The 25,957-nt window shown below is 38.2% G+C and overlaps 1 protein-coding gene across 1 annotated transcript in view; it reads right to left on the bottom strand.

Annotated features, from left to right (window-relative positions):
* Positions 1-25,309, bottom strand: part of LOC140242530 (nuclear receptor subfamily 0 group B member 1-like) — a 138,869-nt gene extending 113,560 nt beyond the window's left edge. The window contains exons 1-2 of the mRNA XM_072322268.1: positions 25,125-25,309; positions 5,940-6,790 (exon numbers count right to left, since the gene is read on the bottom strand). Of these exons, the coding sequence (XP_072178369.1) occupies positions 5,940-6,696 (757 nt within the window). The 5' untranslated portion in view covers positions 6,697-6,790; positions 25,125-25,309. The remainder of the gene's footprint in view (positions 1-5,939; positions 6,791-25,124) is intronic.
* Positions 25,310-25,957: the final 648 nt, after the last annotated feature.

The raw sequence follows: 25,957 nt of genomic DNA, 5'->3' as shown, positions 1-25,957 counted from the left end.
TCCCCCCCCCCCAAATATTACTCAGACAGTGTTGACAAAAAGCTGGAAATGGACCATCATGGCTAATTGGTTCAACTGGCCACAAATTGGGTGGATGAAGAATAGAACGGATTGAGCATAGAGACAAAAAGAAATGAGAGAGAGAGAAAAAAAAAAATAGAGCACAAACTCGGGATACAGTATAATGCCAATAGTGCATGGCAGGTTAGGACAAAAAACAAAAACAAAAACATTCAAGGTCAGGGTCTCTAAAAGTTTAGTACAGAGCAGAACAGTGGTTACATTTCTTTCCAAAGCATCTTTTACGAGTGTAATATATAAAAGTATGTGTGAACAACACACGGTTTGCAAAGACCATAATGTCTGAGAGATAGGGGGTTCAACGCTTTACTCCACTCGCCCCTTCTCTGATGAAATTCTCCGAGTGAGTGGAGTCAGAAAAAAAAAAGAACCATCAACTGACCCGTACAAAGGGGTAATGGGATGCGAGTCTGTTGCGAAGACTTCTGAGGGCAAAAGTGTGTCAAGGGTAGGGTAAGAAGGAAAAGTGTCGAGATAAAAAACAAGAACAAAATACAGAGAGAGAACATGGCACGGACAGACAGACAGACAAATGGACAGGCGGACAGACGGACAGATAAGGACAGAGATACAGTGAGAGAGAGGAAGAGAGAGAGAAAGAGAGAGAGAGAGGCATCAACGAACGAGAGACTCCACAAAAGAGCTGGCAAACCGCATCAGGAGTTCTCTCTCTCCCTCCCTACATGTCGACTTCTCCAGGAAACCTCAGGAAGTGACCCCAATAGGTCTGGCAGATGATTGACACTGAAAGTCAGGGTCAGCGGCTGGGATGCGCCCCCTTCTCCACGCATCCTGCTCCTCTCTCCCCAGCCGTCCCTGGCCCACGATGCCTGCCTGCCTGCTTGCCTGCCCTGGCCACAGAACTCGGGCTGAATGAGTGGGTAGGTATAGCCTGCCATATATGATGGAAGGGGGCAAAAGGGGCCCCCATTAGCGAGAATCGGGCACCGCCTGGGGAGGGGTGCTGGTTGTTTCTCAAACCAGAGGAAACTGTCCAATTACAAGTGCAGTTTGGGGATGGCTACTAAAAGTGCAAGTCCCTCCTCTCTCTCTCTCTCTCTTTCCCTCAGAATCTGTGGCGCTTCCTTTGTTTAACAGACCAAAGGCTGATATGCATACGTCTCGAGCGACTTTGAATGAGAAACTGTGGCAATATTGAAGCGTGAAAGTACATCTAGGTGGCAATCGATTCAGTTGTATACATATAGTTCGGAAGATTCAAAGTCACAAGCTCCTAACTTTACACAGCCGCCATCATGGAACGATGCACCCCTTAGTAAAGGATCTGTTGGACCAGGTCTTTATTTGATTAAGGGAAGCTATGTGTGTATCTCAATTGATTCAGGAAGTAATAAAACAAACAAGCACTTTAAACATTTCGGTACAAGGGATGCTACAGCTTCTCAAAAATAAAGAGCATTTCCACAAACATGGACATATGGCAAGCAGTGTTTCTGGCATGCTTCCACGGAATACTTGTGTGTTATATATTCAGCTCTAGCAGTCCACACATTGCATTCATTTCCCCATGAACAGAAAGGGCAATCCTGCCCTTTCACGCTACAGGCTAACGACAAAAACAAAGTGTTGCACGGCCTTTAATTAAAGCGTAAAACGTTGGTCTAGCCAGGAAGGCGCACAGGTATGGCTGGGGGTTGGCGAGAGGCGAGCGCTGTTTGGAAAGCCCATTAGTGGGGATGTGCGTGCAACGCCGAGGCTCGTCCCCTGGCAGACTTTGGCAGTAATGCGAGCGGCAGATCTTCTCCGGCTCGCCAGTAGCCTTCATTCAAGGCTGAACAGGGGAATGAAAACAAAAGAAAAAAGAACAACAACAAAAATTACGAAAAGGCGGCCATCATTCCATTCTGTGGCAAACGCATCTGAACACAGATATGCTCCTCACATTCATTCAAACGTCCCTATCAGATTCACAAGCTCATTGTGTATACTGTATATGATATGCTATATACAGGGTTCGACACTAACGGCGGCCCAGTGGCCCGGGGCCACCAAAAATGCACGTCGGGCCACCAAAATTTCAGAAATGAAGAATTTGGTGGCCAAATCGGGCCACCAAAAAAGGTCAGATGTTTGTCTTTGGGCCACCAAAAATAAAAGTTAGTGTGGAGCCCTGCTATATATTTAGTGAGTCTAAATTTTCATGAAAAGGACCTTCCCGACAATTTCGTGAGTGTTTAAGTTCCCGATCATGGAGTACTCTACTGAACGGAGAACGTATGTATACTCACGTCACATTCATATCCAGATCAGGGTCTATATTTTTGCGTGTCTTTAAATTTGCGAATAGCACCTGAATCGCAAAATTCGCAAAAATAAAAACCATGTGAAATATTCGGTGTATACAGTATTATGTCGTTCAAGCATGGTACAGGAATTAGTCTCAAGTTTCAAGATTCGGACAGTTCACTTGTTTCAAGCACAGCCGGCCGCTCTGTAAGCACCATTTAAGTTCACACGTGGATTCCTGGCAAAAACAATCTGTCCTTCAGTAATGATTTTAATCGTTACCCTCGATAGGAGTGTACAGTACAGTCCCTATCATCTTTAATATCTACCTCAGTGAAATATATAAATATGCCATTTATATGTATTTCATCATATTTGCAGTATACATGTACATTTGTATAAATACATATATACTAAATCTTCAGCGCTATCACTACTTTTGTAAGCCCAGAAAGTCCAAATTCCAATATAATCATTACTATCCATTTTTCCTTACTATACAAAACAATGTTAAACAATGAAAAATGAAGTCTTAGCCAAATACACATATTTTTGCTATTATGGCACTTATAATCTATTGTGCTGCGATGCAAGTGTTTGATGTGAGTGCATATGATCATTTTTTTCCCCTTCAGCTTTCTTAGTAGCAAAAGTCAAGGTTTTTCTTTGCTTAAATTGCCAAACATTTATATAAACAGTTGGAGATACTTGTCATGTGTACTGCCCACAGGTTTTAGAGGGTTGCGGTTCCCATCCAAAACTCACTCATCTCGAAAAACCTCACAATCAGATAACACAATGTAAATGACTTTAAAACAGTAGTCACAAAATGGTGCATTTCCTGCACAGTCGACATTCATCTGAAACGTAAAGGTGGATATACTGTATGAAACATATGGCTGAGATACAAATGTACATTTGATTAATGTCATGGATTAGTTGGTAACTTGTTTGCATGTTACTCATGTCTTCCATCATTTCATTTCCCACCATAGTAATGACTTTATCTATCCCATAAAGCCTGGCAGAATCTCGGCGGAGGAAAACGGTGACTCGGGAGATTAGCGCTGTGGGATGGTGAAGTCGCGAGTCTTGCCTCCGTCGCCACGGCAACCTGGCAGTCTAGACATTGAGACATCAGATTGGATTAACGACAACATATTTTGCTTGGGATTAGCCAGGAAATAGGGGAAGAAATGCAGGTTCTCCAGCAGCATAGGATCGGGGAGGGACGGGGGTTGAAATCCTAAGGTGTTACGCTTGAGTGTTGAACTTGAAATTTGACTCTTTCTGACTCATAACTAGTCTCCCAAAATTCAGACCCATGAAATGATCACTACCAATAGCTTATCAATTGCACTGAAAAAAAAAAGAAAAAGATAAGAGAGACCTCACAACACATTCTTATGTTAACTTTTCAGCTCTATTCTACGCTCTCAACATTTGTTTGGCAGCTTACATACAGCATGGAACATACATCTATAGCATCACTCCAAATGATTTCAATAGCATCCCTAGGAGGGTCACAATTCAAAAGGTTGAAAGAAAGCAATTGTGAACATCAAATTAAATTCCTGCGCACACAAAAGTGCTCAAATATTACGTGACTGAGTGAGTCACCACCTGTGGCCACCCATTCTTTCCAGCAAGCGATGGTTATGGACATACCATCGAGCGTAGAACCAGGGCCCTTGCAAGGGGCCAAGAAAAGAATTCATTTCGAACGGTTTTAGCAACACATTTGAAGCCAGTTGAGGAATGTGCGTGCATCTGACAGCAAACTAGAATCATTATTCTGCTGCAACAGGTAGTTCTAAAGTCACTCTCAATCAATCTTTGTGGTCCTGAAATGATGTTGTTCATCACGTTTAGTTGGAGTCGGGGTGCACATTTGTCATGTGAATGCTGACTTGACCTCTCTTATGTACATCTGAGGAGGATGAGGGGGTGGGGGGTATGGCTTGTTCTTGCCTTTACTTCCACCAGTCAAATTGCGCACCCTCCCAGTGTGCACATATCGTACCTGCACGGATGGGGGTACCCTTGCATGCATTACGTACCAAAAGAGTTGAATGTCAGATTGACAGGCAGCCAATGGAAATTGTGACGCAGCTGTTGGATAGAATATCACTTGCGGTTTGCGATTGGTGATGAGACTCACATTTTCAGTGGCCAAAGATTTTGCAACTCGATCTTGCATGTTAGGTAGAAACACATTTTGCATGCGATAACAAACAAGACCTTTTTCGCTGTCTGAAAATGGGACTAAAAGTAGCAGTGACTAATCTCTGAACTATCAGAGGGAGAAGGGAAAAACTTGCGTGGCACAGGTTCACGGTCAAACTGCACGAGTCCGATGACCTTGCCTGCGATGATCGCTGAAGCAAATCATGTTTCTCTAGAGACAAAACAAAAAAGCAGTTGCCCATGCTTTTCGAGTTATTCACAGGAAGTAATTCTTGAGTTCTTAGGGTAGTATTGACACTTGGAATACTGTTTATTTAACTCTTTTTTTTTCAGTCAGTTTGCCCACAGGGAAATTTGTGGTGCAAGAAACACACTTCACAACCTCTGGACTTCATGGACTGCACCACTAACATCTGATCGTAATAACTGAATGAAATACACTTCTCCTGTTAACCTGTGGAATTGATGTTTGGCAGAATAGGTAATTACAGATTGGTGTCTTAGCTCACTTACCTGTTGAAAATATTTTGGGTTTTTTTTTTTGTGTGTGTAGAGAATGATCCCTGCCAGGTCAAGTCCACATAATACTTTGTGAGAGCATCCTATAAAAGTTTGCTGCATTTCAGGAAAAGAATTCAGGGATGTGTGCATTATTGGGAAGCATCCCCAAGCAGCCAATGCTTCTCACTCTGGACACCAGCTATGAATTTGATACTTTGGGTGTGTTTATCTAAAAAGATTTGAGGCACAATCACGATCCTAAATGCATTTAATGAGTCAATTTAAAGCGATAGATAAACACAACTTTGTTTTCAAATGCGTTTAGAAATGCTGATGCGAAACGCTGTTCAAAGGGCACTTTGAAATGTGTTTGAGACCATGGTCACCTTTCTGAGAGTAGATAACTGCAATGTTGATTTGAAACACGCGCTTATATCTCCAAGCTGCAATGGTCAACTTCCATGCAGCATACAACCCGCAGGCTACAACACAGGCCTCAGTTGACCTCTGCTTCCAAGTTGATCTGCGCAAAGCAGCTGCACAGTGACAACATTCGAATTGTGATTTGATGATGGTTAAATAAAGGCGGCACCCAAAGAATCACACTTCGAATCATGTTGGCAAATGCCATTCAGAATGTGTTTGAAACATGATTCTCTCCCTTGAGTTAGATAAATGTCACCTTGATGATGTTAGGGTCCACGTACACACACTGTGTGATTGCTACTTGTGCCTCCTTCAGTGATAACCTCTCATCTTTGACCCTCTTTACTTTTCTTCACTCGCATCTCATATCCATAGCAACAAAGGATAATTCATTAATCTGAGGACACAAACATGATTGATCCAGTCAGTCAAGGATGTATGATATGTACTTTCTTGAATAAAAAAGAACATATTTAGACATTGAAGGTACAACTTACCAGGATTGAAGAATATCGTCGATTTCAGATACGCGAATTCTTTATCATCTATGTCCAGTGTCTGACACTTTTGGAAAAAAGCGTTCAGGGTGTCAATGTCCGCAGCTGTGGGGATGCCCTGAGTGGCAATGATGTATTTCAAAAGGGCGCCCTCACGGCAGTCGCTCTCGGGGCAAGATTTGGCGACCGGCGCCGGTGTGACCACTGACTTGTCGACGCTCTCGGAGGTCGATGATAACGCGTCCCCTTCCAGCGGTTTCTCGCGATGAAGGGACACACGTTCCACTTGGATGTTGACCCGGTGCTGGGCCATCGTTAAGACAAGGAGTTCTGACCAACAGTGTTGTAAGAGCCTTACACGATCCCCACACGACAGACATAATACAGATGGGAGGCTCCGGATGAAGTCCACTGTTTTTAGGAGAAGCTGTGCAGCACATGGACACATCTCGTCCGGATTTTTCAATTTCACAACGGTGGGAAGGGTGTGTGTGGGGCGCGGCGACCGGAGCGCACGGTCCCATGGATATATTGCCACTTGGTCGTCCGAGCTCACTTCCCCCTCTCGAGCCTCCTTGCACTCGCTCTCTGCCGTCGTCGCCATCGACGCCGACGTCGACGACGACTGTGCGGAGGATTGGGGTGTGGTCACCGTCGTCCCTGACGATAACAATGAGTATAGAATGCTGTGGTGGCTGATCCTGTCTGGACAGTCACATTTGGCGGTGGAGTTGGAGGGATTCATTTTGGCACTCATCTCTTGGTTTCGGTGGGTTCTTCGTTGTCAAGGCGTGGTACCCTTGTTGACTACCAGTCCTGCAGGTGGGATGCTCTCCTTCCTCCTGAATAATCTGAAACACAAAGAAGGAATATGAGTCAAATCTCATCAGGGATATCAAAAATACAGCTGTGTCCTCTTTTAAGTTATCCCATTGGGGATGAGTCCTGACTATGCTCGGGCAAGTGTCTGTACGGGAAATGTGCTTTGTAGCAAAATCAGTCCGTCCCCAATGGGTTAAGAGTTAAATTTGTATCATGTTATATTTGATCCAGCATCAAGCATTATTTACTTTGACACGCCAGTAAAAACATAACTCACATACTTATTTCCTTGTATGTGACAGGTGTTTTCTGTAGTTAAAGGGGATGACCAGGTGCAGAAAGACTTTTGTATATACTGTTTTTGCTTTAAAAAAAAAAGTGCCAACGAAATGTCTAAAAGTATGGCTATGATTTCTGTGAAGAGAAAATTAAAGAAATAATTGGTTGCAATCAAGAAATATATTGAGCATATCCATTGGATGAGTAAGCTTTGCACGTGTGGGCGTGTTCTAGTGAGATGCTTAACCTGCCGAGGATGGACAGATTTTGCTACAAAACACATTTCCCATAGACACATGCCCGAGTATACTTGGGACTCATCCTCAACGGGTTAATACATTTAATGCTTATTGCTTCTAAATAATTGCATCCACTATACTGATGATAGCAAAGCATCCACTGTGCACATACGTGTACAATAGGAAAGAGTGGGAAAACATCTTTCAAGACACTGAGCTTAAAATCGATGGTTTCCATCCTACATACCTAACAATCCAACCTGTTATGATTGACGGAATATCCCTTTAAACCCATTGACAACAAGATGATTCTGCTATAACACAATTTCCCACACACACCTGTCAGAGTATACTCGGGACTATAGTCGTCAACGGGTTAAACAATCTCAACTTGGATAGTCGATCTTATTTTTCGTAAATACTCAGATTCATGCGAGCTTCACGAGGGAGAAATTAACGCCATGCCAAAGACTCTGACCTACTTGTATCATCCATTGCACCATGTGATAAACTCATTAACACACATTTCGGGACAGAGACCGAAGCATTCACAATATTCAGTGCATGAATTAGGAAAAAGAGGTCTCTGGCTGGCAGGAAATAATTTTGTCGGCTGTAGGTACGATGTATTTCTATCTCCCCACCCCTCCCTGCCAGCTAAACACAGGATTCTAATGCTCTAAATCTGTTATAATACCTTCTTTTTGATACAACATTTTGTTCAGCTCTTTATATGGGTATCTCATAGACAATTTTGCACAGTATGTGACCAAAAGATAAGAGTGTGTGATATACTCAGTGTGTCACCCCATAGCATGTTCATTTGTGCACACTGCATGCAAAACGAAGAAGCTTTGATGAAACGTTTAAGCCAAGCACTGTACACACTGCAGAAACAATAGACAACTTTTATACTGCAAGTAAATGCCATGAGCGTTTTCCTATAAACAGAGGCTGTCCAGTTTCATAAAGCTTGACCAACCTGCCAACAACTAAATGTACATACAATGTGAATTTACTATGATCAGCACTGAAGAACATCAGTTTATATATGAAGCAAGCCAGACAGAAAATAGAGTATCGGTTTATATATTAGGATGAATCACACATTTGAATACATTTTGAAATATTTTGCTTGTTTTGATTTTATATATACACACCAAGAGGTAGATATTGACACACTAAGAGTAGGCTTATGCGTCTGCATGAAGATAGATCTGGTGTTGTATACCCATGATTAAAGAATATGAATATCAAAACAAAGTAGTCTGACCCATTGCTCATTAATCACTCCTTCCACAAAACTAAAATATCCTTATTTTCAAATGCCATTCACCAGCTTACCACTGTTATAAAAGTTACCAAAGTTTCAACCATGAGCAAAACAGCCTATTCGCATTTAGGTAACAAATTATATACAGTGGACTTTTGTTATAACGATGTCCTCAATAAAAAACATAGAGCTGATAATGTTAAGGTCTTTATTTCTACTTCGTTGTAACTGGAATTTCCTTTTAACCATGTTCGTTATTTTTCTGGCTAAAACCTGTTTCGGAAAGCACTAATTTGCAGTTTTCAAAGAGGCTTTCTGAACCCCATAATCAAAACAGCTTTACGTTTATCTCTAAAGAAATCCCTGAAAGCCGTTTGGAAAACCTGTTCCTGCCAAAAAAACAAAATGACAAATGCTTCCTTTGATAATCCAGCAATCATTCTATGATGGCATGTAGTGTTTAATTGAGCCCATTCTCCTTCATTAATGCAAAATTTGATGCTCTAGAGAGCAAAGCTTGGAATGAGAGTGAGGAAATGCACACACACACACACTCTCTCTCTTTATCTCTAACCCGTTTCTTCTGAGATTCCAAAATTCTCCTCTACTTTGCGAAAGAACCCCGGCCTGGGTTCTTGGGAGGCAATAATGGGGTCAACGACTTCATGAAATATCAACCCTAAAGAAGTTCATTATTTACCCAAAACATGTTGCTTTCTTGTACACTGAAATATACAGAGGAAAGTCAACATCTTGGCCGACTCACACATGCCAAACAGCCATTTATTACTGAAATTGTCACAAAACTGGTTGAATGCCTATTGTCTCATACACATGACACTGTATGGGGACATAGTACGGAAGTTCATTGTTTGGAGCAGTTTACCACTTTCAAACAATGAGTTTAAAAGAATCTTACAACGTATAATCCGTGCAGCCAACTTGAATTATTGTTTCAAATTCGTCTGGCACTGGAAGAAAAACATCTTGGCAGTGACTTTAAATGGCAACCTTGCATACTCAAAGGGAACAAGGAAGGGTTGGTTAGAGCTCTTTGGTCAATTAATAGAAAAACTTTGGCAAACAACAGACAGTAGTAGACATGACGCATCATATTTCGTATGCTTTCTTCTTCTTCTTCTTTATCGGTGAGCATGGGACACTTGTCTCCGGACGCCATGTCAAACAACACTGTCTCATTTTAGGGGAAAAAAGAACATCATCTTCCACAATGACTCGGCCTATATGTCAGAATCCAAATAAACAACAACTCGGCGTCCATTACAAAATACACAAGGGGTGGGTTGGGTGTCTCTGCACGCCTTCTCCAGTCTCCAGATCTCCTGGAACATTATTATGAACGTCACCGCAAAAATCAGTCGGCATTCACTGCATTTCCAGCACGGCAGTGCGATTGAGTGCATTTAAAACAACTTCAAATACTTGATGCTGTCATTACTCTCAGCTGCCTCTGCTATACAAAAAGACATGAACAATTCTTTTCTTTGGCCAGAATAACAGGGGGAAAAAAAGACTATTATACAGGCTGTCAAATTCGTGCAAGTGCCAAAGCCATTACACAGACACGAGGCCCATAAATATCTTTTAAACCATTGAAGTCTAAGAAACGACATTTCAGTGCCTGAATTTTGTATCCTTTTATGGTACATATTCACTCTTCATTGTGAAGCATTTTTTATGGGGTAAATTGAAAATTTCTTTTCTTTGAACCTTTTATTGTGCATGTACAATTGCTTGTTTTTGTACAACATTTACAAATGCCTCTTGATCGCTATATTTATGACTGATCATTAAATTGGTAACGTGTCATACAGGATTAAAGAGTCATTTTCTCTCTCAAATTTGCAAATAAAGTAATTTTCTTTCCGATTTCATGCAAACCAGTTTCATCCAACCCTTTTTCCAAAACATATGCAGTAAATTTCTGAGGTATCAAAGATAATGACTAATTCTAATGATAACAAGACAATAATTCTGCAGCAAAATTCCTCCAGAAATTGATTGCGTAGAGTTGAGTACAATGTACTCTGATATCCATTTTAGAAAAAAGAAAAGAAAAGAACAAAAATATTAAACCAATATTTGTGCATCATAGTACATACATTTGCTTCCAAAATAATGCAAAAATGATTACAAAATTATTTCCATGTATTCAAATTTACCATATTATATAGACATAAGAATATATAGACACTGGAACATAGAAAATAGTTATAAATAACAAGGGCAGCTTAAATTGATATATGAATATTTATCTATACATTCATATCAAGTTACATTTACTTTAATATTTATTATTTTTTGGGGGGCTGATTTCTCGGATTTGGTGGATGGTGGTGGGGGTTGTTTGCCCAGTCCAAGCAAATGATTACTTAAAGGGGAAATCCAGTCCAAGTATAAGTTAATAAAAAAAAATAAAATCTTATGAGTTCAATGGTAAAAATTTGACTGAAATCGGATGAAAAATAAGGAAGTTATCATATTTTGAAGTTTTGATAATTTCTGCAAAATAGTTCTTGTACAGTGGATATGAATATGCAAATGAGTGAGCTAACCATGTCATACCGTTACAATTTTCCATTGATCGTATACAAAGAAAAAATGATGACGATATTGAATGTTTCTGTCATTGATGTGTGAAACATGATGCTATTCCTGATTGAATAACTTCAGAATAGTGATCAGTTAGATATACCAGGATCTGATCCTCGGGCATAATTGCGTTTGAACACAAACTGGAAATTTCACAATTCTATGTACAAACTATACTGCAAGTTGTGAGGGGATGACATGCTCACTTTGCTATTTGCATGCATATTCATATTGACCATTCAAGAACTGTTTCCTGAAAATTAGCGAAAATTTGAAATGCCATAACTTCCTTATTTTTCACCTGATTTCGATCAAAATTTTACCTATTGAACTTGTAATATATTTGTTTTTCTAATCAGACTAACTTATATTTGGACTGGATTTCCCCTTTAAAGTGCCACTTACACATTATTACAGTGGTTGTCAGTGACAAACGGGAGGCAAACCCACAGCAATCAAAGACAGGCAAAAAAAGTGCTGCCACTTCCACTCGCATTACTATGTTTCAGCGCAACATTAACACCTGGCTCTTTCACAGAATGCAGGCATACATGTACATTAATGAGAAATGCATTCACCGACACAGCTGTCTGTAATAGTGGCATGTTCCCCCCCCCCCCTTGACCCCCCCCCCCCCAGTCACATGACCTATATAGAAACCTGTATTTGCATATTGTGTTGTTGTTTTTTCTGCATCTTTATGTATATAATTCACTCTTTGCCAATTCTGAACATCTTGTGTCCTGTCCTGTTCAGGCTTTTCTGTGTATTTCTTACCGGCTTAAATGCAGTTGGTAAGTCTCATACAGTATAATATTCATCCCCAATGATATTGATATGATGAAAGTAACGATTCAAGATTACAGCACTGATCAAAACAATGGTAATAATAATAATATGTACAATGATATCACCATGAGATTCAAAATAAGAGAAAGGAATGTAACTATTAACCCACTGAAGACTAGTCACAAGTATACTCAGGCAGGTGTCTATTGGAAATGAGTGTAAAAGCCATATCAGCTTGTCCTCAACGGGTTGAAGAGACATTTCAGACGATTTTCATAATTTCACATCATGCAGTACATAAATCGACAGCTCCGTGTATAGATTTGTAGAATTTATTGTAGTCCTTGAGCAGCGAAACCAATACTCTGAAAACAACATTAAACAAATTACACTGAACAATGTTGATGACATAGGGAGGCTCACATATTTCAGAAATGTAGCGGTGTTAAATTCCATTACAATACTGCTTGCTTAACAAGTTCACCTGTGTAGAATCTATGCATGCATTCTTCTTCTTTTGTTCTGCTTCCTTGAGGCCCAACCCATGATGCATTCTTATGGTGAGGCTGCCATGTTATCATCCTTGTTCATTGCAATTTGTTGTAAATTTTGAGAAAACATCCTTATTCCTTATCCCATGGACCCAATCACTACAAATTCTGACACTCTGTACTCAGTATATAACTAATTAATAGTTGTTAAAATGTAAAAGTCTGAAAGTCATCTGGAGGTCCCCTTTAAGAAGATAACGCTAACAAAAACAGACATTGATGGTAATATCAGTCATAGTAATAGTAGAATAACATGCACATACGTATGAGAAAAAGACGAGATGGAAAAAGAATGGCGGAAAAAAAAAATTGTACACCAGTCTGTCCCATTTAAGGAACCCTAATGGGTACATGGAACTCATTAAAGCGGGATGATGTGGTCTTGATTGAGAGCGGAACGGTATCTTGTCTTGCATTGCATGCACACTACTCCAGCACTGAAATATCTTTCCTAATGTTTCATGGGAGGGCATTAAACACGGAAGGCAATTTGTGAGAGATAGCTTCATATAATACCCAGGCAATCGACTCTGCACTGACGAAGGACTGCTTCGAATTCAACATCCCTCTTTGCCCCCGATTCTTTCGACTCTTGATAGATATATCTTCAGAGAATATCAGATAAAGCGCAATGGTCTTTGACTGAAGAAATCAACCAGAATGAGAATTAGCACACACATGATTATAATGTCATCTCAGGTTCTGATGTCTCACCACATAATGATTCTACCAGGTCTCCATGGGAACTTGACACACACACACACACACACACACACACACACACAAATAAAAATTGATATAAGTGTACATGGTTCTCGATTTTTTAAAATCATAATTCTGCAGAAAACTGGGTGATAAGTAATTTCAGTGTAGCAGGCAAAGAAAGAAAAAAAAAACCCAAACACATTGGCATGGTTGACCTTTCACCTCTCATAGGTAGAAAACTGTCCCTACAGTTTTAACACATGACACAAGTGGCTACTGCTTGCATTTGTTTTTTACTTGATATAATGCTACAATCTTGCATGCATACATAAGATTTGAGCTTAAACTAAAGAACTGCAATTCATTTTTTCCCTATTCTATAGTCACATTGCATAATCATCATTATTATCATCAGATGGATTCACTTACGATACACAAGCATAACAAAATGCACATATGGAAAAAAAAAAGCATTGCATAAGCACAGACTGTCACATCATTACAGAAGAAATCTCGCCAAGGGACAATAGCAATAAAAGTAATTATAAATAAAGCAGTGTAATGCGCACGATGCCGCATGACGTATTCCCTCATCGCATCATCCGCTACTTCGCTGCAACATTGCCATGGCAACGGGATGCAGACCATGAGAGGCCTTCATCTGAGAGCACTGATTCCATCCCCCATTCCCCCTCCCCCCTCCCCCCCCCCCCCCACATTCCTGACATGGGGAATGTCCTAATTGCTTCTGTCACGTTGTATACATTTTTTCTTTTCTTTTTTTTTTGGGGGGGGGGGGGAGGGGTTGTTGCCATGGCAATACCAGTTTCAGTAGGTTGCAATGGATTAATAATACAATATTAATAAACTATCCCACAATCAAGATCCTATTCCCACAGCAAAAGGTCACTTCCCTCTCCTCTGAAGAGTTATAACAAAAAAAAAAAAAAAAAAACCCACAAAAAACCGATCCTCCCAATGTTCACAAGGGAAATGTTCGTCAGCGCGCCATTCCGAATAAATATATACAAAACTGCCAACGTCTATGCCTCAAATACTTCCCATAAAGGCTAGTATGCATACTGGTTCAGTAAACTCTACTACAACATACTTTGTTTTTAGTCAAACACACCATCAGGATAATTTCACTTTCAGATCTGCCATCAAAAACTTTCCAATACACAGATTCTCCCATTGAAAGAAGTTATGAAATTAAAAGAAAAATGGAAAACACACACACTGAGTATCTGAATATTGCATACATTAAACTTATATTTTGCAAATTGGAACTTGTGAGATGATTCTGGAGAGAATCAATGAGAGCAAAACACACAGCAATGAACTTTCTAGTTCTGATCAAGAGAAATTTAGATTTCCCATCATGAAGACAATGTACAACTGTATTTTGCACTGTCCTACTGTAGGCAATAAGCCAGTTCGTAATTAGCTCATGTACACATTGGTACAATTGACCTTTCTTTTTTCTCAGTTGGTTAGGCACTTCACTCGTTTTCAAAGCGGCATAATGCATTTAAGCTTGCCTGACGTAATGATTTATGGAATTCATGTTCAAACAAAGAATGGACTTGTGATGAAATCAGGTGATCAGAATACTCCATCAGTTGACAATTTAGCAGGCATCCATTTCATTGTTTTGTATTGAATGCAATAACAGCCGATTTTCCTTTTATTGCGAAATACCATTCTTGCTGTCAGGTGGATGTGCTGGCAAGCACCATTTAGATAAGGATCACTTGAATAATCATCACATCACAGACGCTTATCCCAGTGAATTTACAAACCAAAATGCCTGTTGGTACAGATGATTATTTTCTGCTCATGCGCAAAGTGGAATTACGAACTGGTCAATATCATCACTCTTTAAAAAACTCGCAAAATTAGTGAAAATAAGAATACAGCAATGGATATGGTGTGCACAGTATTTGACTTCAATTACACATCTTTCTCTACTACTTCATGGAAGAGAAAATTACGCAAATAGCCCTGAAGATTTATCACTATTTATGTTCAGAGCAGAGTCACATTGGGGTTTAGGACACACAGTTATACCATGTTTCCTAACCAACAGACTGGTCTGTTTGATTATAACAATTAGTTAGAACAGATTTTAAGCAATAGACAGATTCTGTATTTGTATTCAAATTTCATGCATGCTCTGTTCACAAAAATTGCCCTAAACAATCACAGCGCTTGCCAGAGGCTTGCCCTACCTAGCAACAACTGACTGAATTCCTGCCTATGGAACTTAATTGAAGGGAGCAGGTGGATGAAATGCTCAGTTACTAAGCTGTAGGAACAGAAACATCCGTAACTTGTGATGCATTACAGAAGAGGTCTATTCCTGATATAACAAAGATTGTTCCGACAAACCAGAAGGCATGCCGGAGACTTGCCGGACAAGCAACAGCTATTAAAACAATGCATGATATTATATCTGGATTTCAAGTAGTAAAATGCATGGAGTTTGAATACAGGTGGATACTGCATAGCTTCCTACTTGGTTCTGCTGAGGAAAAAATGCATGAATTTGAATACATCTGGGTATACCAGTCTATTCCCGTCACACAATAAACCTACTGTGAAAGCTGTTATTTTTGCAAGTTTTGCAAATCATTGTTGGGTTGCGAATTTAACAACACATGAAAAAAATCACTGAATGCTAGGTATTGGTGCACTTACGACAGCCTCGGTGTCAAACCGCGAAAACGTCACATGAAATTGTCTGTGACCTTCTGAAAAATATCTGTGTGCAAAAACAAGAGCTTTTACAGAATTTAACACAGATTTCTAAGCAATTATTGCCGCTATCCCGGAGACGAGCCGACACTGGCTGAAATTCTCAAGATTCCAAAGTTTCTTGATAAAGTTATTACAAAACAACAACGCTCCAAACCTATCACTTTTTTTGAACACATTGGTATTGATCACATTAAAAACAGAAAAGCAAGAGTTGGCAAAAAAAAAAGTTTGATAGTCATGTTTTGACTACAGCTGTAAAGTTAAGACTGCTGGCTAGCTACACACTTGAAATGGCTCCACCACTCAGACACATGACATGACATAGATTCAGCACAGCCATGTGAATCAACATAGACTACAACTGAATTGTGAGAATGAAAAGAGAAAACTCTTGCACCCTGGGAGTAGATGGGGGGGGGGGATAGGGAGGGGGAAGCAGACTGGAGTAGGGTGGTATAGGGGTTTGGAATAAAGGGTGCGTGAGAGGTAATAACAGAATGTGTGACACATGTTTCACCATGGGTGTTTTCCCATACAACCTACATAGTACAGAGGTGTCCGCACGCATTATTCCATAGGCCCATGTACATCTCTTGGTGACTGCAGCAGGCCTACCCTACACACTTTCAAGCAGGGAAAAGTGGCTCCGCCTATGGCATATGACATTCACAGCCAGGCTATTTCATCTTCTTTGCTGCAGCTGTGTTATGATTTCGGCCATGGCTCAACGCCAGGCGAAAGAAAGCTTGCAATTTCGCTTTTATTTCATTACTCTCTTCTCTTGTTTCTTTTTTTTTATGCAGTAAAAGTGATATTGTCAATTTTTCTTTCCTCCTCTACATTCAACACATTTAAGGCTTCTTTTTTTTTCAATAATTATAGAAGTCGTATAGGTCTGCACTGCTGACTATGAAACTTGAGACTGAACAGGAAAGTCTACTGGCTGAGCAAAACGGTACTTTCCAGCAAATTTTTATGGTGAAACTACATTTAAACAGAATCTGACTCTATTCATAGAGTACATTGTATGCAACCTAAATGAATACATATAAACACAAACAACAAACATACTCAATAAATACACGCACAGACAATTATTCAACAGACTTTTTTCTCTTTTTTCCTCTCAGTAATCTTCTTGGATTTTTTTTTTTCTATCGCACACTCTTTTTCCACTTTTTCTTTCTATCCTTCTCCTCAATTTACTCATGACTACATCTCTGGAAAGACTTCAGAAACTTGTGCAAAATGTAATATTCCCCCTGATTAACCCGTGCCCAATAATGCAAAATAATGCTAAACGGTGTGTAAAATACCAGCTCCATCACAAAGCGTACTGACATTTCCCTGATCACTACCGTGACAACGCAAGCGTTTTTGTTGGGGGCTTCTGCTTTTTTTGTTTCTTTTTTTTTGGGTATATATTCTACTTTGCTTTTTTTTTTTGAATTTCAGGAAATGGGACATGAAGTTTGATTTCCATTGTTTGTTTGTTTGTTTTTTCATATAAACATAAAAGACTAATGATGATATTTAGCGTGGGGACTTCCAACAATTTTGGGAATAAATTTGACAAAACAATGATAGCTTCAAAAGAGCATAAATGGAAAAGGGTATGTGTGGGTGGTAGTAAACAGGGATTATGCAACAGATTGTCTAAAACATGCAGTTTGCATACTTTTGTCTCAGATCAAGGAGGTTCTAGAGAATGGAGTCACAACCGTCTTATTTCCTTTGCTAGATCTTCGAAGCCGCCACTAAAAAAAATTTGAAGCATATGCCAACCAGGATCTGCCGTGCAGATGCCGAAGACAATTGACTCGTGTCTCATTGCATAATCACCAGCCACTTTCAAAGGAAGATATGTCTTTGTGTTGGTAATTACTTTTTGCTATCCCTTCTTATAAAAGGTAGGTGGTACAGACACGAGGATGCGCGAATAGAAATTGAGCAAAAAATGCTGAAATAAAGATGAAAATTTCTCGACTGGGCATACCCGGGCACTAATCTGATATACCTATCAATAAAAAATTATACTTGGAGATTATTCCATGTTAGTTTCATTTGTGGAAATTATGCGGAAAAGTGATAAAACCAGCTTTCCAGGATGCTACAGTTTTAAACATTTTATGATACAGCTCTGATTTACACTTTTGCACAAATTTCTGGAAGGGATTGACTTTTGTTTTACATACTTTATCATCAAGTGAAATTTCATTTCATTTGATAAATAAATAAGCAAAATATGACCAACATTATGATAACGTTCAAAATGAATCTTCAGATTGCTCAATCTGAAAGGGATTGACTTCAAAATGAATCTTCAGATTGCTCAGCAAGACGGCGGCTTGAAACATCGATCATCAAAGGCACAAGTGCACCTGAGGAATTCTTTTGTGCATCAATAGAAATCTGACAACTGTTTGAATAATTACACCCAGTTGGAACTCCAATGTATAAAACCTCCTTGCTCAGATACTCGGTCTACAAATGTGTTTCAAAATAATCAGAGTTACTAATAGTATCATTCTCTATATCATCAATTTATCTTATGATTCACATGCAGTTACAGTTCTCCCTATATCTTTGTTCTGGAATTACTTACAGAAAGACTAGTTCCATAACAATTTGGGGTGATATTATCTGGCTTTCTGAATATTGAAATACAAGTGTTGTTTTTGTGTGTTTTAAACGTTTTTTAAGAGATGGCAATTCACTAATTCAGAAATAATTGAAGACAAGGGATACTCCATGGCTGTGTATTATCCCAATGCCTCTGAACCTACGCACATCTGTAACATTTTCTTGAGACCATCCAGTCATTTAATCAAAGGTGCAATGCAGCGCCATGTTCAAGTTGAATAAAAGCAACAAAATCACAAATGGTTCATAAAAATTAGCACAACAGTAATGGCACTAAAAGATTTGCATGTTTTAACAAACAGTGAGATTGTTCACTGCCACATAGTGCAGATGATCTGAGGTAATGATAATAAACATACGACTCTCTCATGTGCACTTCTTTGCACACATAAACACACATGAGAATGTTTTGCGTCTGTGACAAAAGGCAACCCTTCCCCGCTCCCTGAAACATAATTGGCAGATTATTAGTACGCGGAACAAATTTGATGTGAAGGTTTTTTTACAGTTTTTGACAAAGATGTCATGTCAAAAAGAAAATTTTAACAAAGATTTGCATGCAGGTCAACAAGAGATTCCTGAGGCCATAATATCACAGAAATACACTAGTTTGCATATCATACAGTGTTAATCAAATTTGTATTTGCTGACACTTGATATCAGACACTAGTGCAGACATGAAACTACAAATATTGACTTTCTTATTCTGGGCTAAAGTTCGATTAAAAAAAACCCTCTGCTATTCTGTTTGTTTAATTTTACTCTACTTTTAAAAGCCATCTTTACCATGGGGACAAATTGAACTTTAGAGTACGCCCTACTTTTGACATGCATCAGTATCAGTGTAAGATGTACAACACAGTTTACAATCTGATGAATCTTACTGAATGCGTTGTTTATTTGACATGATAAAAAGAAAAGTCCTTTTGAAAAGTACACTGCATTGTCCTTGATTATGACCAAACTATAAAAGCCTGGAAAAATGCATTGCAAAGTGTTGGTGATTCATTATCATTTATGGCTATGTAACAACTGTGTACAGGGACAACTTCTCATGTGAGTCAAGACAGAGAATGTATGTCTCACACGTCTTGTTTTGATTTTTCCCGTTTCTCTTTTACCCTGAAACAAATGAAACAATTGGTATGATATGAAGCTCTCCATGTTATCATGAAATACTGATATCGGATATAAAAAAAAAATGCGAACTGGATGAGGTAGTTAATGATGTCATCACCTCACAGCACTTCCATTGGTTTGCAGACACATGGTAAAGAAGGATAGAATTTGTGGCTTTGGTGGAAAATTTAGTAAGCAGTAAAACGGCACTTTCAGGGATGCCTGAAGGATAGAATTTGTGGCTTTGGTGGATAATTTAGTAAACAGTAAAACGGCACTTTCAGGGATGCCTGTTTATTTTCTGTTTCAAATGTGCTGATTGCCCCAATACAATACAATATTTTAAGACGCTTTTTTACTAATGAGAGATAACTTTGCCCCCCCCCCCAAATTACTTCAAACAAGCAATCTATTAGAATGTTTGCAAAATTGAACATTTTTGGGCGAACCTATGTGACACTAGACCTACATCTAATTTGCATAATATAATGGTGAAATAATCAATGGTAACTGACTGACAGAACACTTATATTTTGGTCAGTCCATGTAAAATAAATTTACCACCAAATCTGAAATTGGTAAAAATTCAGTGCTCAATAGAATTTTAAGGCTGTTATTATCTTATTCTAATCAATATCAAGCCATTCAGTTGAAAAACAACAAATTTTCATCAAACATTTATTATCTGACCTTCATGTGTTAGTTCAAATATGCCATTCCAGCCTTACATACTTTAACCCCAAAACTTTCATTTTGGCAAAATAATAATAATAATGATAATAATTCTAACAGAATGATTGCTTGTTAGAGCAAAATAAGCCTGTCCTTGACAGGTTTATTTTGTTAATTTGACTGCAACTTATACCTTTTTTCATACAAACTTATTACATGTATTATTATTTCTATTATGTAGAACATGACAACTCCAATAATTTTTCTAGTTTTCTGTCGGATTTTGATGGTGCTTCCACCAATCTGATTTTACCCTTTTGTTTAACCTGAACTTGAATGTATACAACAGAGCCTACACATTGTATCCAATGAGTAATCCATGCAAGGTTCAATATTTTACACTCCTAAATTAAACCAACAAGTCCATAGGGAGATTCTGCCACAGATACCATCCCACTGATCTCTATAGGAAATATCTGGATATCTCATGGGCCAATCGCTTTGAAGCCACCACGCCACCATCTTACCATACATATTGCCTACATTTGCATATAGGGCTCACGACATCACATGATTTACGTGACAGTTTCTGTTTGAAAATGCGTGCAAATTCCCATAGAGTGTGGTTGGCAAGATGGTGGCGCAGTGGCTTCACTTGTTTGTACAGCATGGTGAGATATCCAGATACCTCCCATAAAGATCAGTGTAACATCCTTGCATCACGAAATTGGAAACTCTGAATTTCATGCATATCTTGTTGAAGAATGATTGGAAGGAACTCTGCTCTTTATGGAAATCAGGACAATGACAGACAGAAACTAACTTTTGCCAATTTCAGAGAGAAACAAAAACTTTTTTCATCTAAGATGTGTTGTTAATTTAAGAATCAGTTATCAATCAGGCAATTAAAGAGACTTTTAAACATTCTGCAACTGAAATAAACAACAATGGATATATGAACATCAAAGGATTCAAGTGCAATTTTTTTTCACTCTCCCTTAACAAAAAAAAAAAACAAACACTAACAATGAATAGTGAAAATAATGACCCCCCCCCCCAAAAAAAAAAAAGAGAAGAAAAAAAGAAAAAGAAAAAGAAGAAAGATAAAGCAACAAGCTCAAGAAATGTAGTATCTGTGACTTACCAGGTTAAACCACAAATAAGACACAAAAGCAGAACTATCCTTGTAAAAATCAACATTCTATATCATTGAATGAAGCCTGGCAGGGTTTCTTGGCAATTCCATAGACAGCAGCAGCTCTCACATTTCCATCACATTATGTCCCTTTCACATCATGACAATGGAGCATTATGACATCACAAATGCATCCTGGCACACACTATTTGACAAAACAATGGTTACAAACTTACTAGATTTTAAAAACGGAATTAGTGCTGTGACCATTATTATTGCATTTGAAAACTCAAAGGGTGACTAAGGCATAATGAACTCATTATTCTAACTTCAAGTGTGTACCATGTTTCACTTCATTTTCCAGCAAACTCTAGCAACAGAATCTGAGGATACCACAATATAAATTGTTGAAAAAAATGTATCATGACATCAAATACAGGAAAGATCCAATAAACCTAGAAAGTAATGATTTGAATGGATCTAGATTTGATTGATAGGAAAATGTAAACCAAGGAAAATCATGTCTTAAGAGTTTATTGAAACATTTTGGCAACAAGTTAAGATGAATTAACTTGAAAAGAATAAAAGCAAAATTGGAAAGATTTGAGTCATGTATTATTGTCTGCTAGCCACAATGAAAAAAGAAATGCCTTGCCCTGAATCATATATTACAGTGAACAAAGCTACTTCTTCTTGTTTTACATGTCATGATAATATGTTTGAAATACTGATATCATGCTATCTTCCTCACTGAAATAAGTACACGGTATCTGTTTCTGACCAAAAACAAACAACAAACAACAAACAAAACAAACCCAAAGCACGTCCAATCAAATTTGAATACATAATAGCGTATATGATATCACATTTTTAAAAATTAGAATGAAATTTATGTTTGGTACATTATTTTGTTCTCAAAATGAGGAACTCTAGATGTGAGTAAAGTGGCACTTATCTCACCACATTGCTACATTTCAAATTGAATATGAAGCACCGATTATCCTGTCATTCAAACCATTGTAATATTTTCTACATTTGATGTAATAACTTTGCTGATCTGTTGATTTGGCATTTTCAAGTTGAACTTTCTATTGGCGGATCAAATTCCAAATCATATAATTCACAAGGCTACTACAGGTACTTATAGTCACCACACCTTCCTTGATGAACAAACTACTCAGAGTTTTGCAAAATGGGATATTTGTTTTGAGTAGAATTCAATTCTTACAGTATCCCTTGTGGTTGAACTAGATATATATAGCATTATATCTTTATAAAAGATATATTTATACTTTAACCTCAAACACACCAAAATTTAAAGAGATTGAATATCCACTACATTCATTAAGTTGACTAAACAAACAGAATATAAAAAAAAATCTCATTAATATTATGTATGGTATGGTAGTTGTAAATTGTAAGCTTAACACTTTTTTTTTTCATGATACAGATATATACTGATCATAAATGTAGGTATATAAGATACAATCACAGGTATATAAGATTATAATCACAGGTAAAACTACAATGATAACAGGTTAATAACATGAAGTGATGGGCTCATTGCATTACAAGTCTTCCATTTATCTGCACACAATTCCTCACTAAACCAATCTCTGGACCTAAATGTATTGAAATGAAATCCAAATGGATTGTGTCCTTTGCACCAAAATGATTTAAAACTTGACAAGTTTATAGCCATGAGAAGGATCATACTGCTAGATCAACACAAAATATATTGTTAAAGGTACATCTCATTTGACAAAGAAAAAGAAGATATGACATCATAACCTCACCTAATTTGTAGATTTTGTGATTGTGACCACCACCACTGTTTTATATGTAAAAACAAAACAAAACAAAACAAATCCCCCTGTTCCATTTTTTAATTTAATGTCACTTCTACTACAAACAAAAGTTTGTATTTGGTTTTATTTTTTTAAGGCACTTTAAACATGATACAGTGGGGAATTCAAAGAGTAAGGTCCTATATCTTCACTTCTGTTTATTTGCCAAATAATTGCGGCTGTATTTACCATATTATCATAATTATTAAACTTCATGTAAACTGTGTATGCATACAAAATAAAGAGATATCCTCATTTTTTTTCTTTTTTTTTATTTAGTGGGGAGCTTTTTGTTGATTTAGGAATTTCATCCATGACTTCTACACAAATTTATGTATTTTCCCTCTCCAAAACATAATAGACTGTTCTAAAAACTATTTCTGCACTTGGGGCCCATTATCAATGCTTAAATCTATCAAAAATTGTTATTATGCTTCAAACTGCATTAAGAATGTTTGAACTTGTTCAATGTGCTAATAGCATGGGTAGGGAGCAGTATAGTACAATGAACAATGGAGGCATTACGTTCGTAATCTGGGGAGTAACAATGTCAAGTACTCCTATAAATTATGGCCATCGTTTCACTGAACATTTCTATGTAGCCTGAAATACTGTACTATGCTTAACATGCTTAATACAGGACAAAGCTGTAAAGTCACAATAATCCCTCAATATACCAAACTAAATATTAAAAGAAAACATTCTAGCTCTTATCAGCTTTGTAAAATGAGCTACATAAAGCCTTTGATTAAAATTTTTAACATTTTAAATACAATAATCATATATTCCACCCAAATTTTGAAAACACCCACACATGCCCATGTGTACATGCTACACACATTTTAAACATGAACATAAAGATACATATATATATATATATATATATTCAAATATATATATTATATTCAATATATATTATGTACATGTTTATACTCTTACAATATATAGTTTATGGGTATATAAACATCCATCTAGGAAAAGGGAATGCACTTTCGCTGTAATTTGCTCGGTTCTTTTTAGCCCACCTATTCAAATTCAATATATCATGTTTTAGAGAATTAGTATTACCTAATTAAAAATGCACTGTTTGTTTCTGATTTCCGTTTGTCCTCTTCCTGAACACACCTCATCTAGCATGAATTAATTTCTTCTTCTAAATCTAAGGAGGTTCGATGTTTTTCCCCAAAATTTATGTCCACAAGACACACGTGATTTGTCATTCGATAATGTAGCACTCTTTCTAAATGTGCACTGACATAGATAGGCACGACCAGAGCAGAAACGAAACAAGACACAATGAGCAATGAGGAGATATTTTCGGGTAAAATAAGCTAGTGAGAAATCATGCCATGGTACCAGATATGATACAAGCCTTCCCTCATGTCCAAGGCCCGTGATACTCGTTCGATATCGACTCTGACATGGGGTAAATGCGGGGACACACATCCTAAAAACCGGGGATAAACAATTACGACCCCTGCAGCAAATTCAAAAATCGAGCGCAGCCTTCTTGGCCACAGCCGCCGATAGAGCGGGCACACTAGTTGTAGCAGCTAGGACTGCCCCCGCGTAGTTCACGTTCAAAGTCGTGTTTACATGCGAAACCATAGGACACAACCGGCAGCCATACGACTCGTACGCTATTGCACAACAATCACCACTCATTCAGCTCGATTTAACACGCCACGCACATCCACAACTCACGAAATGAACCCAGAGTAGATTTGGCATACTGTACCTTCTGTCTGTGTCCTTCTGCAGGGAAATATTCCAAAATACAACTTTAGCAATCAGCTGAGATATTTCTTGCGAACGATTTCTGAAATTATAAAAAATTATATACATATATCGCACCGTTCGTTTGCTCATACACGTTCAACTGAATGGGGGTCGTGTACACCGCTTCGCTTCCCCAGTGCATGCATTGAGTATAGCGGACATGTGTTCGTAGTTTTTTTCCCCCTATTTTTTTCCTGAAATATTGCCTTTCGATTCAGAGTTCATTACCCCTGACCCATTTAGGATCTGGCCGCTGATTGGTCAGTGTGGTCTCTCGCCGAAGGAAATTTCGCATCCTGATTGGTGAAATGTGCAGGTGACGAAGGCATGTACAGGGGCCCCGATCGAGGATAGACCTTGAGAACCACGGCTCACGGGGGAGGTATTTCGACGCGTAGATATGCGTCGAAGATCAACACATGAAAAGCTCTGGAGAAAGAACTTTCCCCGAACAACACTAAAGTCTACTAACAGAGCGCGGAAGATGAATATCATATTGTCATCTATTCTTTGTTCGTTGTCAACATCTCTCTTTTTTTTCACAATGGTTTGAACAAATATAAGTTCGTATATTTTCAGTGCGCTATTAACAATGAAAAATGAGGATGAAATCAAAATTATCTGTTTTCTTTTTGAGTTCGTTAGTCAAGAATTTTGGTTCTGGTTTGTGCAGTTCCTCTTTTTCTCGCTGTTTTCATATAATTATACTTATAATTATAATTATTATTATTATTATTATTATTATTATTATTATTATCATTATTATTATTTACGAAGGTCATAGAGCTGCTT

This window comes from Diadema setosum, chromosome 19 (assembly GCF_964275005.1).
Source record: "Diadema setosum chromosome 19, eeDiaSeto1, whole genome shotgun sequence".
Classification (NCBI taxonomy): Eukaryota; Metazoa; Echinodermata; class Echinoidea; order Diadematoida; family Diadematidae; genus Diadema; species Diadema setosum.
Note: the sequence above shows the minus strand (reverse complement) of the source record. Positions and strands in the feature narration are given on the sequence as shown.